The following is a 16,163-nucleotide window of genomic DNA, read 5'->3' on the forward strand; positions in this document are numbered from 1 at the left end:
CGCTGTGGTGACAGTGTTGTGTCTGCCACGGTGCCACCGCCAACACCAGCGCCCAATGGCCAATGTGGTGCCCTCTCCTCTGTGATGCCCTGTCCACTGTGGTGCCATGTCCACTGTGGTGCCATGTCCAGTGTTTTGCCATGTCCAGTGTGGTGCCATGTCCAGTGTGGTGCCATGTCCAGTGTTTTGCCATGTCCAGTGTGGTGCCATGTCCAGTGTGGTGCCATGTCCACTGTGGTGACGTGGCCGGTGTGGTGACATGGCTGGCATGATGCCACGGCCAGTGCAATGCCATGGCCAGTGTAGTGACATGGCTGGCACAATTCCATGGCCGGTGCGATGCCGTGGCTGGCAGGATTCCATGACCAGTTTCGGTGCCGTGCCCGACGTGGTGCAATGTCCAGTGTGGCGCCATGGCCACCGCAGCACAAGGACAGCGGGACACCGCCAGGCTTTGGGAAGCAGCGGGAGTGGTTGTGGTGGGATGGGTGAGCTCCGGGGTGGGACAGGCTCCGTGTGGCAGCGCTGGCAAAGCCAAAACCCCCTGACCTGACAAAGGCCACGGCCGGGGTTTGAGCCATCGTGGTGTGGCCCATCTGTCAGCCCTGAGCCCAAACTTCACTGTCCTCTTGGCCACACACAGGGCCACATTGGCCACAAGTCCAACCCATCCTGGGGTGGGGTGTGATTCCCAGGATGTGATTCCCAGGATGTGATTCCCAGGATGTGATTCCCAGGATGTGATACCCAGCATGGGATACGCAGGGTCAAATGGGACACAGGATGTGGCAAGACCTGGTGGCTTCGTGTACCCCGTGGGTGGGTCACCCATGTCCCTTGTCCCCCACCACAAGGAGACACTTCGGGGTGGCACCTTGGGGGTCCCTGGGTCCAGGCTGGGTGCAGGGAAGCAGCTGGGGGGGCACCACCTGGGCGAGCTCGGAGCGCTGGGAGGAGGTGGCACTTGGGGCAGGCTGGGGTGGGGACAGGGGTCCACAGCTGATGAGATTCCCGGGTTCCCACAGGTTGAGGTGGAGGTGGAGAGCATGGACAAGGCCGGGAACTTCATCGGGTGGCTGCACATCGAGGGCGTGAACCTGTCGGTGGCGCTGGTGGAGCAGGCGCTGTCCCGCGTCCACTTCACGGCCGAGCGCAGCCCCTACTGCAAGGCCCTGCTGGCGGCCCAGGACGCGGCCAAGCAGAAGAAGGAGAAGGTGAGCGGGGTCAGGGGATCCGCCCCAGCAGTGTCACCACCCCAGAGGCATGGTCCCATCCCAAAAGATGGCCCCACCACACCGGATGTCCCCACCCTGAGAGATGTGCCCACCAAAGGATGTCCCCGTGTCAAGAGGTGGCCTCACTCCAGAAGGTGTCTCCACGTGGAGAGACATTCCCACTCTGAGGGGTGTCCCCATCCCAAGGGATGTCCCCATCCCAAGAGATGTCCCTGTGCAAAGGGATGTCCCCACCCCAAGAGCTGATGGCCCCACTGCAGGGAATGTTGCAACCCCAATTAATGTTCACACCCACTGGCTGCCAATGTTCACACCCACTGCTGGTCACCAAGAGGTGACCCCACCATGATGGATGTCCCCATCCTAAGAGATGTTCCACTCCAAGGAATGTCCCCACTCCTGGAGATAGATGTCCCCACCCCAAGAGATGATGGTCGCATGCCAAGAGATGTCCCACCCTAGGGATGTCCCCTCCCAGGGATGTCCCACCCCAGCAATGTCCCACCCTAGGGATGTCCCACCAAGGCACACAACCCTCCAAGCTGAGGCCTGGGCATGTTCCCACTGCCGGGTCCAGCCCCCCACCCTCCCATTGCTGTCACCTGGAGCGTGGCCGGGGTCCCCACCCCGTGTCCCCCCAGGTGTGGTCCCACTACGAGGAGACGCCGGTGGAGGAGGTGGTGCCGGTGCTGGAGGAGAAGGAGCGCACGGCCAACTACAAACCGGTGTTCGTCACCGAGATCACCGACGACCTCCACTTCTACGTGCAGGACGTGGAGACGGGTACGGGGGGACACCTGGGCACCCCCAGCACCCAGGGGCGCTCCCCAGACCGGGCGTGGTGGGGCAAGTTGGATGGCATGAGGATCTGTGGGCTTGGTGGGTAAGGCCCAAATCCGTGTGTCCAGGGTGACGTGGGGTCACCCCTCCACTCCCAATGGCTATTTCTGGGACCAGGGTAGGGGTCCATGATTGGGATCCAGGTTTGGGGTCCAAAGGTTAAGGTCTTGGGGCAGGGTCTAGGGCTGAGGTCCAGGTTTGGGATCTACTGAAGTTGTTGACTGTTGAAATAATTGTTGGGATTTGGGGTTCGGGCTCTGCGGCCACACTGAGGAGCGGGGTTGGGGTGGGGTTTGGGACAGGATTGGGGGTTTATCCTGGATTGGGGCCCCGCAGGTGCCCAGCTGGAGAAGCTGATGGAGAACATGCGTGCCGAGGTGGGCGCCCACCCGCCTGTGGAGGGCTCCTTCGTCCCGCGCCGTGGCGACTTCTGCATCGCCAAGTTTGTCGATGGGGAATGGTGAGGAGGGGATGGGGTGACCCCACGGGCTGGGCCAGGGCAGCAGTGGGGTGTGGGGTGAGGACCAAGTCCCCAAAATCCCTCCCACTCTGCAGGTACCGTGCCCGGGTGGAGAAGGTGGAGTCGGGTGGGAAAGTGCACATTTTCTACATTGACTACGGCAACGTGAGTGGCACAGGGGAAACTGGGGGGGAAAGCAGCCATCCATCCATGGATCCATCCATCCCTCCTTTCATCCATCATCCATCCATCCCTCCATCTGTCCATCCATCCATCATCCCTCATCCATCCATCCATTCATCCATCCATCCATCATCCATCCATCCTTCCATCCATCATCCATCCATCCATCATCCATCCATCCATCCATCCATCATCCATCCATCCATCCATCATCCATCATCCATCCATCATCCATCCATCCATCCATCATCCATCCATCCATCCATCATCCATCCATCCATCATCCATCCATCATCCATCCATCCATCCATCCATCCATCATCCATCCATCCATCATCCATCCATCCATCCATCCATCCATCCATCATCCATCCATCCATCCATCCATCCCTCATCCATCATCATCCATCCATCCATCGATCCATCATCCATCCATCATCCATCCATCCATCCATCATCCATCCATCCATCCATCATCCATCCATCCATCCATCCATCCATCCATCATCCATCCATCCATCCATCCATCCCTCATCCATCATCATCCATCCATCCATCGATCCATCATCCATCCATCATCCATCCATCCATCCATCATCCATCCATCCATCCATCATCCATCCATCATCCCTCCTTTCATCCATCATCCATCAATCCCTCCATCTGTCCATCCATCAATCATCCCTCATCCATCCATCCATCATCCATCCATCCATCCATCCATCATCCATCCATCCATCCATCCATCCATCAATCATCCCTCATCCATCCATCCATCCATCCATCCATCCATCCATCCATCCATCATCCCTCATCCATCCATCCATCCATCCATCCATCCATCCATCCATCATCCCTCATCCATCCATCCATCATCCATCATCCATCCATCCATCCATCCATCCATCCATCATCCATCATCCATCATCCATCCATCCATCCATCCATCCATCCATCATCCATCCATCCCTCATCCATCCATCATCCATCCATCCATCCTTCCCCGTGGTGTCCCTGGTGTCCCTTGGTGTCCTTCACGCTGTCAGTGCTGTCCCCCATGGTGTCCCCGATGGTGTCCCCGCAGAAGGAGACGCTGCCCCCGAGCCGCCTGGCCCCGCTGCCCCCGGCGTTCTCCCCGCGGGTGCTGCCGCCCCAGGCCACCGAGTACGCCTTCGCCTTCATCCAGGTGCCGCAGGACGTGAGTACGGGGGGCTCATGGACCCCAGGTGGGGCTCCCGCTGTGACCCCACACTTCTGCCCCAGCCCCAGGGCCCCACTGCAGCCCCTGACCTCGAACCTTCACCCCGTGTCCCACCCGTGGCCCCCAGACCCACACCCTGAGCCCCAGGTCCCACCTGTGGACCCCAGCCCCAAACCATCAACCCCAAACTTGGTCCCAATTGGGAACATTGACCCTGGGGCCCAAATGTCTCTCCTGACCCCAAACACCCACCCCAGCTCCCCGGTGTGTGCCCTGACCCCAACCCTGACCCCAGTCCTGATCTGCGATCCCGGGGTAACCCCAACCCCCCATGACACTGACCCCAGCCCCCCACACCCCAATCCCAGGGTTGCCCCAAGCCCACAGTGGGTTGTGGGTGTCCCCAAAACACCTGGGGGGTCCCGGCTCGGGGGGGGATCCTTGGGGGTCTGGGGTGTCCCTGAAGGCCACGGGGGATCTCTGAGGGTTTGGGGGTCCCTGACAGACATGGGGGCTCCCTGAGGGTCTGGGGGGTCCCCGAAGGCCCTGGTGTGTCTCTGAGGGTGTGGGGTGTCCCCAGAAGGCCCGGGGGGGTTCCCGAGGCTGTGGGATGTCCCCGGAGGCCGCGGGGGTCCCCGCGGGGTGTCTGACGGGCGCGGGGCGCAGGAGGAGGCGCGGGCGGACGCCGTGGACAGCGTGGTGAGGGACATCCAGAACACGCAGTGCCTGCTCAACGTGGAGCACCTGGGCCCCGGCTGTCCCCACGTCACCCTGCAGTTCGCAGACTCCAAGAGCGACGTGGGGCTGGGGCTGGTCAAGGAGGGGCTGGTGATGGTGGAGCCCCGCAAGGAGAGGCAGTTCCAGAAAGTGGTGGGTGCTGGGGGGCCAGGGGCGGCCTTGGAGGGGCTGGGAAGGGGTTGGGGGGGGTGTTGGGTGGGTGCTGGAGGTGCCGGGGGGTTGTTCTGGGGGTGTTTGGAGCTCTTGGTGGGTGCTGGGATGTTGGGTGGGTTTTTGGGAGGCCTGGGGTGGGTGCTTGAGGGGCGGGGGGACTGTTGGGGGGTGTGCGGTGGGTTCTGGGGGGTGCTGGGGCTACTGGGGATGTCGGGTGGGTTCTGGGGATCCCTGTCCCCCCCCACCATCTCTGGTGCTGGCCCAGCTGCTGCCCCGTTAGGGGGATGGGGGTCCCCCCACCCCCGGTGCTGCCCAGTCCCCCCAAACCCCCGGGTCACCCCTCGGGGTGGGGCTGGGGGGGGTCACCCCACCCCCATCCCCCTGCGGGCAGTGGGAGCCACAGAAGGACGGGGAGGGGGGGGTCCCACCCGGGGGGGTCCCACCCCCCCAGGACCCCAGGGCAGGGCCGGGAGGGGCCGCAGGGTCACCCCAGGACTGTCCCCCCCAGATCACCGAGTACCTGAACGCGCAGGAGGCGGCCAAGAGCGCCCGGGTGAGTGGGGGGACCCCAAACCGGGGTGGGGGGGGCACACCCTGGGGCAGGGGCTGGATGTGGCACCCCCAGCCCCCCCCATTTGGGGGAGACCCTGGCGACAAGCCCAGCCACGGGGTGACCCCCGTGGCCCCCCGGATTTTGGGGAGCCCCCGTGACGCCGTGTCCCCCCCCCCCTCCAGCTGAACCTGTGGCGTTACGGCGACTTCCGCGCGGACGACGCGGACGAGTTCGGCTACAGCCGCTGAGGGGCCGGGGGGGCCCTGGGGGCACCCCCAACCCCCCCGGGCCCCCCCGTCCCATCCCAGCCCCTGGGGGGGGCAGCCAGGGGGGCGGCTCCGAGCCCTGGGCGTGCTCTGGGGGGAGGGGCACCCTCAGCCCCCCGCCCCTGCCTTGGCCCCCCCCCCCCCCGGTCCCCCCAAATCCTGGCCTGTATTTAAAGCTGCAGAGGCCCAATAAACGTAGTGAAGCGTCCTGGTTTTTTGGGGTTCCCTCTGTGCTGGGGTCAGCCCCCCTCCGGGTCAACTCCCCCCATCCCCTCGGACCACGGCCGGGACCCCCTGCACTGATGGGGGATCTCTCTGGGGGTGCAGCCCTGAGACCCCCGGCCCTGTCCTGGCTCTGGGGGGGGGCTGGATGGGGGACATGGAGGGGGATGAGGACAGCCCCAAGAACAGCAGCCAAATCCCCCCCGGAGCCAAGTGGGGCCCCCAAATCTGGACCCCATCCTGGGACCCCACCCTGGGTCCCGTCCCTCCCTTGGGCCCCAAACATGGGACCCGAAGTTGGACCCCAAACCTGGGTCCCAATTGTGGACCCCCCACCCTGGGACCCCAAAGCAGCCCCTGACCTTGGACCCCCACACGCCCCCCACATTTAGGTCCCCAAGTGGCTCCAGACCTTGAACCTCAGCTCTGGGTCCCACTCACGGACCCCAAACCTGGACCCCTCCCCAGTGCGACCCCTGAACCCCAAACTGACCCGAGGGGCGGCAGCGCCCCCCGGGCTCCCCCTGTCACCCGCACCCCAAGCCCAGGGGTGACCCCAACCCCGCGGGGTCCCTGTGGGTGCCCCCCCCGCGCTGTCCCCGCGCCGCGGATCGATTCCGGGGTGGGGGGGAGGGGGCAGCGCTAATTGAATCCGAAGCCAATTAACAGGGAGCGGCTGGATCGATAATTAACGCCGGGCAACGATCGTAATTAACGGGAGGGGGAGGGCGGGGGGCTGTCCCCTGTCCCACATCCCTGTCCCCAGCCCGGCCACCCTCACCTGCCCCGGGCAGGGCTCTGGGGGCGCGGGCCGTCTCTGGACATGTTTGGGGGTTCGGGGGGGGGTCTGGATGTGTCTGGGGGGGCTCTGGGCGGCTTTATGGAGCCCAGGGAATTCCTGACTCCGTCTGGGAAGGGGAGCCGGGGGCCTGTGAGGGGTTTGGGAGATCTCTGGGGGTCCCTCGAGAGCTCTGGGGGTCTCTGGAGGTCTGCAGGTGCAGGGGTGCTGCTGGATAGTGCAGAAGGCTACTGGGCGGTACTGGCCCGTATTGGTCTGTCCTGAGCCCATACTGGTCTGTACTGGGCCCATACTGGTCCATACTGGTCTGTAACGGGCCCATACTGGTTCGTACTTGTCCGTACTGGTCCGTACTGGTCCGTGTAGGGCCCATACTGGTCCGTACTGGTCCGTACTGGTCTGTACTGGTCCGTGTAGGGCCCATACTGATCCGTACTGGTCCGTACTGGTCCGTACTGGTCCGTGTAGGGCCCATACTGGTCCGTACTGGTCTGTACTGGTTCGTGCTGGGCCCATACTGGTCCGTACTGGTCCGTACCGGGCCGGCGCCGTCAGCCCGAACGAGAAGGGAAATGGCGCCACCTGGCGGGACCGACCGGAACGACAAACACAGAACAGCGCGGCCAGTACGGACCAGTGCGGGTACAGCCCATCCCAGTATAACCCATCCCAGTATAACCCATCCCAGTATAACCCATCCCAGTACGGACCAGTGCGGGCACAGCCCATCCCAGTATAACCCATCCCAGTATAACCCATCCCAGTATAACCCATCCCAGTACGGACCAGTGCGGGTACAGCCCATCCCAGTATAACCCATCCCAGTATAACCCATCCCAGTAGAACCCATCCCAGTACGGACCAGTGCGGGTACAGCCCATCCCAGTATAACCCATCCCAGTATGGACCAGTGCGGGTACAGCCCATCCCAGTATAACCCATCCCAGTATGGACCAGTGCGGGGTACAGCCCATCCCAGTATAACCCATCCCAGTATAACCCATCCCGGTATAACGCACCCCAGTACAGTTCCGTCCCAGTGGAATGGACAGTGTAACCTGTCCCAGTATAAACCAGTCCCGGTATAAACCCACACCAGTACGGCCCCGTCCCAGTGCGGCCCCATCCGCCCCTGTCCCCGCCCGTCCCTGTTCCCGTCCCCTCTTCCTGGACCCTGTCCCCTCTCCCAGGGTCCCAGTGTCACCGTGTCCGGCTGTCCCAGTGTCCCCACTTCCCGGTGTCCCAGTTACCCCCATGTCCCTGTGTCCCAGTGTCCCCATAATGTCCCGGTGTCCCCGTGTCTGCATGTCCCGGTGTCCCCGCGTCCTTGTGTCCCGGTGTCCCAGTGTCCCCATGTCCTGACGTGCGGTGTCCCACTGCCCCCATGTCCCCATGTCCCGGTGTCCCCACTGTCCCCTTGCCCTGCCTCCCGGTGTCCCCAGGTCCCGGTGTCCCCTTGCTCCCCGGTTGTCGCCTTCCCCCGTGGTGGTGTCCCCGTGTCCGTCCCCCCGCGTGGCTGCCCGCCCCGTGTCCCTCCCGTGTCGCTGTCCCCGTGTCGCTGTCCCCGTGTCGCGGTCCCCGTGCCCGTCCCCTCGTGCCCCCCACGGGGTGTCCCCGTGTCCCGCTGCCCCCCCGCGGGGGTGTCCCCGTGCCGGGAGTGGCCGCTCTATATTTGTCGCTTTGTCCCCAGAATAGCGGCAGACGCGGGGGAGGGGGGGCCGCCCCCCGCCCCGCCCCCCGCCCCCCCCCGGGCTATTTTTAGCCCCCGCGTGTTTCCAGGGGAACCCTGATGACGCAGTGACGTCAATGCGGGTCAATCGCCGCCGCCGGGGCGAGCGCGGCCGCCACGGGGCCCCCCCGCACCCCGGGACCCGCCGGGACCCCCCGGGACCCCCCCGGGACCCCCGGGACCCCCCCCCGGGCCCCGTCCCCAGCGCAGCGCGGCCGCAGCTCCAGGTAGGACCGAGGGGCCCGGGGGAGGGGTCGGGATCCCCCCGTGCCCCCGCCCCACCCCCGCTCCGCCCGAGGGGAGCTCCCCCACCCGGGGATCCCCCCCCCCCCGCCCCGGGAACCCCCGCCCGCCCCCCCTCCGGGACCCCCGCCCTGCCGGCCCCGGGCACAGCACGGGGGGGGCCCCGCCAGAGCCCCCCGGGACCCCCGAGGGCCCGAGCCCCGTACCCCGGGAGCCCCCGGACCCCCGGCCCCGCTCTGCAGCCCCCGGGACCCCTGGCAGAGCCCCGGGACCCCCGGAACGCCCCCAGCCCCCCAGACCCCCACAGACCCCCGGGCCCCAAACCCCCTGGCCCCACAAGAGCCCCCTGCCCCCCCCCCCCCCAGCCTGTGACACCCCCCCCCAGTTTTGACACCCCCCCTCTACCCCGCCCCCCCCCGGCCGTGTCCCCTCTCCCACGGCCCAGGACCCCCGAGTGTCACCCCCCAGCCCCCCCCCCCATGTGCTGACCCCGGGGTGCCCCCCCTGCACCCACAGCCCCCTCTCGGGGCCCCCCCCGTGACACCCCCGGCGGCCCCTCCCTGCCCTCCCCATGTCCCCTCTGTCCCCGGGGGGCACCGGGGGTCCCTCAGCTCCAGCCGCCACCGGGGGGGGGTCACACCGAGCCCCCCCGGGGCGTGGCACCGCCCTCCCCACCCGGAGGACCCCAAAACCGCCCTCGGAGATCTGGAAAGGTCTGTGCCACTCACGGCCACTGTCACCGTCACTGTCCCCTTGCGGTCGCCCACGGGTGCTGGCGCCGCTCAAGGACTCTCTGTGCCCCCCCCCCGGTCCCCTCTGAGCCCCCCCCAACCTCTGGGGGACCCCCGGGTGAGGGGGAAGCGCCCCCAAGTCCCCGCTGGCGCAGCCACCGAGGGATGTCCCCTCTGTCCCCTTCATCCCCCCAAACGGGGCTCCCTCGGGACCAGGGGGTGACAGGGATGTCCCCCCAGGATCGGGGGGTGACAGGGGGGCGGTGGCCTTGGCCGTGTCCCCCCAGCCTGTCCCGCTCTGGCTGCAGCTGCTCCGGGGGGGGGTGCAGGGATGGGGGTGGCAGCCAGCAAGGTGTCACCATCCCTGTCACCAGCGTGTTGGGGCTGCAGGGTGGGGACAGGGCTGGGAGTGGGGACCTGCGGTGGGGACAGGGACATGGATGGGGACAGGGACATGGATGGGGATGTGGGGTGGAGACAGTGCCACCGACATGGGGACACAGGGTGGGGACAGGGACATTGGGGTGGGGATGGAGGCGTGGGATGGGGACGGGGACATGGGAGGGGACCAGGGACACGGGGTGGAGCAGGATCACGGGGCAGGGATGACGTGGGCTGGAGCAGGGACACGTTCACTGCTGGCAGGTGATGGTGGCACCTCAGCCGAGGCCCAGGTGACGACGGTGAGGAGCCAACTGCCCGGTGGTGGCCTCGGAGCCGCTTCCCGCTGTCCCTGGGGTGGCACCTCAGGTGGCACCAGCCCTGGAGCTGCCCCGGGGATCCCGGAGTGCCACCAGCGGGGGATCCCCACAAAGGCCCTCAGGGACACCCCTGCCACCAGGACCCCGAGCTGGGGACATCGCCACGGACTGGCCACAGAGCCACTGACTGACCACGGGGACAGTGACCATCCACAGAGCCACGGAGCGGCCGTGGGGCCACGGAGCCACGGGGCCACTGCCCGGCCATGGAGCTTCGAGCTTGTCCTGCCACTGGCCCTGGGACACGGCTCGGACACCCCGGAATTCGGGCACTGCCACCCCACCAATGCCACCGAGGACGGGATCGGCCGTGGGCCACGTCCCTGCAGTGCTGGGGGACAGACAGACCTGGCAGCTGCGGTGACACCGAGCACCGGCCCCTGAGGTGACACCGAGCACTGGCCCTGTTGGTGACACCGAGCAATGGCTCCTCTGATGGCCTCCTGCCACCCCTGGGTGCTCTGGTGGCTGAGGGACAGGAGCCTGGGGACACCCAGGATGTGCTGGTAGGAGTTGGTGGCACTGCTCTGTCCCGTGCCACGATCACTCTGTGCCATGTCCCCTCACCCTGTGCCATGTTAATGTCACCCTGTGCCACATCCCCAGTGTGCCCTGTGCCATGTTAATGTCACTCTGTGCCACGTCCCCAGTGTCTGTTCTGTGTCCCCATCGCTCTGTGTCACATCAGCATTGCTCTGTGCCGTGTCACCTCACTCTGTGCAATGCCACCATCACTCTGTGCCATGTCCCTGTCCCTCTGTGCCACATCTATGTCACTCTGTGCCATGTCACCTCACTCTGTGCCATGTCCTCATGGGTCTGTGCCACATCCATGTCACTCTGTGCCATCCCCATCACAGCCACATCCCTGTTGCTCTGTGCCACATCTCCTCCGCGTTGTCCCATGTCCCCACTGGGCTGTGCCACATGCCCATCACTCGATGCCGTGTCCCTGTCAGTCCATGCCACATCCCTGTCCCTCTGTGCCCCCCATCCCTCTGTGCCACATCCCCAGGGTGTTGTGCCACGTTTCCGTCACTCCGTGGCACGTCCCTGTCCCTCTGTGCCACTTCTCACGGGTGCCAGTGCCATAGCAGCGCGCACGTGACAGGTGGCACATGGCAGGTGACATGTGGCACGTGGGGAGTGGCAAACGGGGGGTGGCACACAGCGGTGGCAGTGTCCCCTGTCCCCCCAGCACAGGGGACAGCCTGGGGCAGGCGGGGACCTCGGGGCACGGGGGCCGTGTCCCACCACAGTCTCGTCCCCGGGGGCTCCGCGTGTCCCCGTCATCGTCCCTCCTTGTCACCTGCTCTCTTGTCACCGCGGGGCCACCGCGGGGCCACCGTCCCTGTCCCTCTCGGGTCTTTTTGCGGTCTGGGCTTGCTGTCCCTCGCCCAGCCAGGAAGCCCTTACCCCAAAAAGCATCCGCGGGGCGTCGAGCCAGCGGGGACCGCGGGGACCGCAGGTGAGTGGGGGGGCCTCGAGCCCCCCGGCCTCAGGCTTTGGGGACAGCGAGGGGACAGCGGGGACAGGGTGGGGGCAGCGGTGCAGGGGGGACAGCAGAAATGGGGCCACGAGGCCACCACAGCTCCTGGCACGGTCGGGAACCTCCGGGGGGGTGACACTGGGGACACCCCAGGGTTGGGGGGAGGTGACACTGGGGGTGCCGGGGGGGACGCCAAGCCGGGGGCGGGGACACAACAGGTCCCCAGTGCTCCCAGTTTGGGTCCCCATCGCTGCCCAGTGACGGGGGAGGGGCCGAAGGGCTCCCGGTGGCCGTGCCACCCCCTGGTGGCACTCGGTGGTGGGGACGGGTCCCTGGACGGGATGGGGACAGGGCTGGGGACATGAGTGACAGTGGGGACAGGGCTTTGGGACAAGGTTTGGGGACACAAGGGGTGCTGGCAGAGAGAGGACAGGGACCGGGACACGAGGGATGCCAGGTGGGAGGGGACACGCCGTGACGTCACCCAGGTCACCGTGCTGGCTGCGGGGCACTCTGTGTGTCCCCAGTGTCCCGGGGCCCTGCCAGCGGCTGCCGGGCACTGGTGTCACCAGTGTCACCGCCGGCCTTCCCGGAAGGGCCACCACAGTGTTTGCCGAGTGTCACCACCGTGGTGGCACCAACACCGGCGTCACTAGCGCGGTGACAGCCCCGCCCGGGGACCCCCACGGGGACGCAGTCTGGGGACACCCCTCCCTCTGGGGACACCCCGGGCCGGGGGGGGTGACAGGGACAGGTGGTGGGGACAGGAACCGCTTTTTTCCCCAGTGACAGTGTGGGGGTCGCCCGTGCCCCCGACAGAGAGCCCCTCCCCCCGTGTCACCCTGGCGGTGTCCCCGGCGGGGGGGACATGGGTCTGGGGGCTCCTGGGGACACCTGGGGCCCTTGAGGACATCGGTGCTGTCCCTGTTCTGTCCCCATCCTGTGCCAGGTGTGTGAGTGCCTCGCGCGGGGGACTGGGGGACGCGGGGGGACACAGGGACTGGCGGGGACACGAGGAAGGGACATGAAGGATGTGGGGACACTGAGGGGACACTGGGAGGACACGGGGTGGGGGGACACGGACGCGTGTGGGGACATGAGGGACACAGGAGGGGGGGTCCCGGGGGGAACAAAGGGGGATACAGAGGGGGGTTACGGGGACACGGGGGGGACACGGGGGGGGACACGGGCGCGTGTGCGCGGTCACGGCGCGCGGGGGACGTGTCACCGCCACGCGCGGGGCTGCGCTCACCTGGGCACGTATGCGCGGGGGGGCGGGACTGCGGGGGGGCAGTGGGAAGCCGGGACCCCCCCCGGGGGCCCCCCCAGTGCTCGCGTGTCCCCGGGACCCCCCCCTCCAGCCATCCCGGTGTCCCCAGTTCGCCCCGGGACCCCCCCGCGCTCCTCCTGCTCCGGGACCCCCGGCACGGCTCGAGGCATCCCGGGCCCCCCCGCCCCGCGCATCCCCGTCCCTGGGGGCCCCCCCGGCCGGACACGGCCCGGACACGGCCCGGACAGCGCGGGGGGGCCGGGGGGGCGGGCAGCGCCGTGGGGAGCGGCCCCGCCGCTATAAAGGGGGGGCGGCGCGATGGAGCCACTGCCGCGACCGACGGGACCCGCGGGGCCACCAGGTGAGCCCGACCCCCCAAACCCCTCGGACCGGGACACCCCAACCCCCCCAGAGGGACACCCCGCTCAGGGACATCCGCAACCCCCTCCCTGAGACATCCCCCTGGTCCCCTCACCCCGGGGGTCCCCGGCTGTGTCACCCCGGGGGTCCCTGTGTCCCCCCCAGTGTCCCACCCCTCCCACACAGAGGACCTGTGGGGATGCTGTCCCGGGACTGGCTGGGACCGAAGTCCCCGGAGGGGTCTGGGCACCCCCTTGTCCCTGTCCTTGTCCCCCCCCCCGGCCCCTGCTGTCCCCGAGGTGGTGGCACTGCCACCAGCCGTGTCCCTCGGCCCCGCGGGGACACCGGGGGTGACCCAAGGGACCACGGGCCCTCCCCGCCCCGGCCGGTGGGGGGGGTGGCACTGGGGGGTCCCCGTGTCCCTCCATCACCCGGCACCGTCCCGTTCCAGGCTCAGCGAGTGCGTGCGAGGCTCCGGTGAGTGGCACTGTCACCACGTCCCCTCGGTTCCCCCCGTGTCCCCTGTCCCCGTGTCACCACCACACTCCCATGTTCCCGCATCCCTGTGTCCCCCCCACTCCCATGTCCCCCCGTTCCTGTGTCACCCATGTCCTCCCTGTCCCCTCCACCTGCGTGTCCCCCCGTTCCTGTGTCACCCATGTCCTCCCTGTCCCCTCCACCTGCGTGTCCCCCCGTTCCTGTGTCACCCATGTCCTCCCTGTCCCCTCCAGCTGCGTGTCCCCCCGCTCCTGTGTCACCCATGTCCCCACGTCCCCCCTCTATCCCCAAGCTGTGGGTGACAAGGTCACCCCAGTGTCCATCCCGCACCCAGCGAGGGCAGGGGGAGGGGGTCCCCAGGGAGGTGACGCAGCCCTGGGGACCCAAGGGCCACCCTGACCCTCCCCTCCCCGCTCCGAGCAGCGTCCCCCGCCCACACCGTCACTGTCCCCCGCGTGGTCACGGCCGGGCCGTGGTGGCCCTGGTGACAGGTGCCAAAGGGCTCCGGGAAGGCGTCAGGGACACGGCCCGAGCGGCACGTGCCGGCGGGGACACGGTGGCACCGTGACACGGTGACGAGGGCTCCGGAGTCCATGTGCCACCGGCGCCACTTCCCGCACGTCCCCGCTCGCGTCCCCTGCCCCGTCCCGGGTGACATCACCCATCGCTCCAGCGTCCCCGGGCATGGGGGTGACGCGCGTGTCCCCCTCTGCCGGCGCCCTCCCCGCGTCCCGGGGCGGGGGACACGGGCGGGTTTTGGGGTGACAGCCCGGTCCCCCCGTCCGCAGAGGCCGGCGGGATGCGGTGTCCCGGCGTGTCCCTGTGGGGGCTGCTGTGCCTGGCGGTGGCGGTGGCCGGGGGTCGCCCCGTGCGGCTCGAGAGGGTCCGAGCGGACGCGCGGGCCCTGACCCGGACCCTCAGCACGCGCCTGCAGCAGCTCCAGGTGACCCCGGCCCGGGGGACCCCGGGGACACCCCGGGGGAAGGGGGGGCTGGGGGTGCGACACAGCTGTGACACCCGCGGAGGGGACCGGGAGGCCCGGGGGGACACCCAGACTGGGGGGGGGGACGTTCCCCAGACTTGGGGGCTCATTGGGGGGGGAATCCTGTTCTCCAAAGTGGGGTGGGGTCCCCAGGGGGGTCTCCCATGGGGGGAATCCGTGCCCGGATTTGGGGGGGTCCCCAGGAAGGGGCGCCTGGGGCTGGGTGGGTGTGGGGGCTCTGATCCCAAATCGGGCATCTCCAGGGAGAAAGGCGGGGGGGCCGCACCCCCAGGGATGGGCTCTGGAGGGGTCTGGGGGGCCGCACCCCCAGGGATGGGCTCTGGAGGGGTCTGGGGGGCTGCACCCCCAGGGATGGGCTCTGGAGGGGTCTGGGGGGCTGCACCCCCAGGGATGGGCTCTGGAGGGGTCTGGGGGGCCGCACGCCCAGGGATGGGCTCTGGGGGGCTGCACCCCGAGGGTTGGGGGTCCCCAAGGAGGGACAGCCATAGCTGGGGGGGCTCTGTGCCCCAAACTGGGATCCCCAGTGAGGGTCCCCAGGGAGGCTGGCCGGGTGTCCCCCCTGCGCTGACCCCCGCCCCCGTGTCCCCCCCCAGCTGTTCCCGCTGACCCTGCGCGTCACCGGCCTGGAGGGAGTCCCGGAGGGGGGGCTCCCGGACGGGGGGGTCCCCCCGGGGCTGGGCTGGGCCGCCCAGCGGCTCCAGCTCTTCCAGCGGCTCCTGGAGGCCCTGGCCGGGGGCGACCTGCGCCTGGCCCAGGTGGTCAACGACCTGGAGAACCTGCGCAGCCTGCTGGCCGTGCTGGGGGCCCTGCTGGGCTGTCCCCCGGCCCGCGACCCCCCCGCGGCCCCCCCGGCGCCCCCCGCCCCGCTGGCCGAGGCTCCGCACACGGTGGCCGGGGTGGCCCTGGCGCGGCTCCGGGGCTGCCTGGACGGGGTCGCCGCTCGCCTCGAGGGGGTCCCCACGTGTTAGGGACCTTGGGGACCCCACGGACACCGCCAGGACCCCCCCCGGGCCCACAGGGGCACGCCCAGGACCTCACCGGGCTCTCACCAGGAGCCCACAGACAGGACCAGGACCTCAGCGGGGACACCACGAGTGGCCCCAGGCACCGGAGCGACCCCAGCTGCTGCCGGCACCTTTTCTACAACATTACTGTTACTGTATTTATTATTATTGTTATTATTATTATTATTATTATTGTTATTATTATTATTACTGTTATTATTAATTTATTTAATTTAAAGCCCCTTTTCCAGCAGCCTCACTCGTGTCTCTGATGACTCTGGGGACAAGGGACACCCCTGGGGACAAGGCACCCCCGGGGACAGGGGACCCCTGGGGAAAGGGACACCTCTGGGACACGGGACCTTTGGGACAGCAGCCACACGAGGACAAGGGACTCCCCTGAGAAACGGGAGTGTCACGGGGGC

General features: G+C 67.8%; 2 protein-coding genes across 3 annotated transcripts in view; both read left to right on the forward strand.

Moving 5' to 3' along the window:
* The window catches only part of SND1 (staphylococcal nuclease and tudor domain containing 1), a 75,145-nt gene extending 69,308 nt beyond the window's left edge, over positions 1-5,837 (forward strand). Inside the window, exons 17-24 of the mRNA XM_053977064.1 lie at positions 1,026-1,214; positions 1,877-2,018; positions 2,412-2,535; positions 2,631-2,700; positions 3,803-3,916; positions 4,586-4,789; positions 5,319-5,363; positions 5,546-5,837. Coding sequence (XP_053833039.1) covers positions 1,026-1,214; positions 1,877-2,018; positions 2,412-2,535; positions 2,631-2,700; positions 3,803-3,916; positions 4,586-4,789; positions 5,319-5,363; positions 5,546-5,611 — 954 coding nt within the window. The 3' untranslated portion in view covers positions 5,612-5,837. The remainder of the gene's footprint in view (positions 1-1,025; positions 1,215-1,876; positions 2,019-2,411; positions 2,536-2,630; positions 2,701-3,802; positions 3,917-4,585; positions 4,790-5,318; positions 5,364-5,545) is intronic.
* A 6,422-nt stretch (positions 5,838-12,259) lies between these two features.
* Positions 12,260-15,979, forward strand: LEP (leptin). Of its 2 annotated transcripts, XM_053977100.1 has the most exons (5): positions 12,260-12,552; positions 12,983-13,234; positions 13,685-13,710; positions 14,520-14,674; positions 15,328-15,979. In XM_053977100.1, exons 4-5 carry the CDS (start codon positions 14,531-14,533, stop codon positions 15,700-15,702), a joined length of 519 nt encoding a protein of 172 aa, XP_053833075.1. In that variant the 5' UTR covers positions 12,260-12,552; positions 12,983-13,234; positions 13,685-13,710; positions 14,520-14,530; the 3' UTR covers positions 15,703-15,979. The 2 variants fall into 2 exon arrangements, with proteins under 2 accessions (XP_053833075.1, XP_053833074.1); XM_053977099.1 differs by lacking the exons at positions 12,260-12,552; positions 13,685-13,710 and having other exon boundaries at positions 13,106-13,234.
* The last annotated feature ends 184 nt before the right edge of the window (positions 15,980-16,163 follow it).

Source organism: Vidua macroura, chromosome 5, assembly GCF_024509145.1.
Source record: "Vidua macroura isolate BioBank_ID:100142 chromosome 5, ASM2450914v1, whole genome shotgun sequence".
Taxonomy (NCBI): domain Eukaryota; kingdom Metazoa; phylum Chordata; class Aves; order Passeriformes; family Viduidae; genus Vidua; species Vidua macroura.

Coding starts and splice junctions, on each gene's coding strand:
- LEP (XM_053977099.1), top strand. CDS start 13,192: ATGGAGCCACTGCCGCGACCGACGGGACCCGCGGGGCCACCAG. Junction 13,235..14,519: donor GGGACCCGCGGGGCCACCAG/GTGAGCCCGACC, acceptor CCCCGTCCGCAG/AGGCCGGCGGGATGCGGTGT. Junction 14,675..15,327: donor CGCGCCTGCAGCAGCTCCAG/GTGACCCCGGCC, acceptor GTCCCCCCCCAG/CTGTTCCCGCTGACCCTGCG.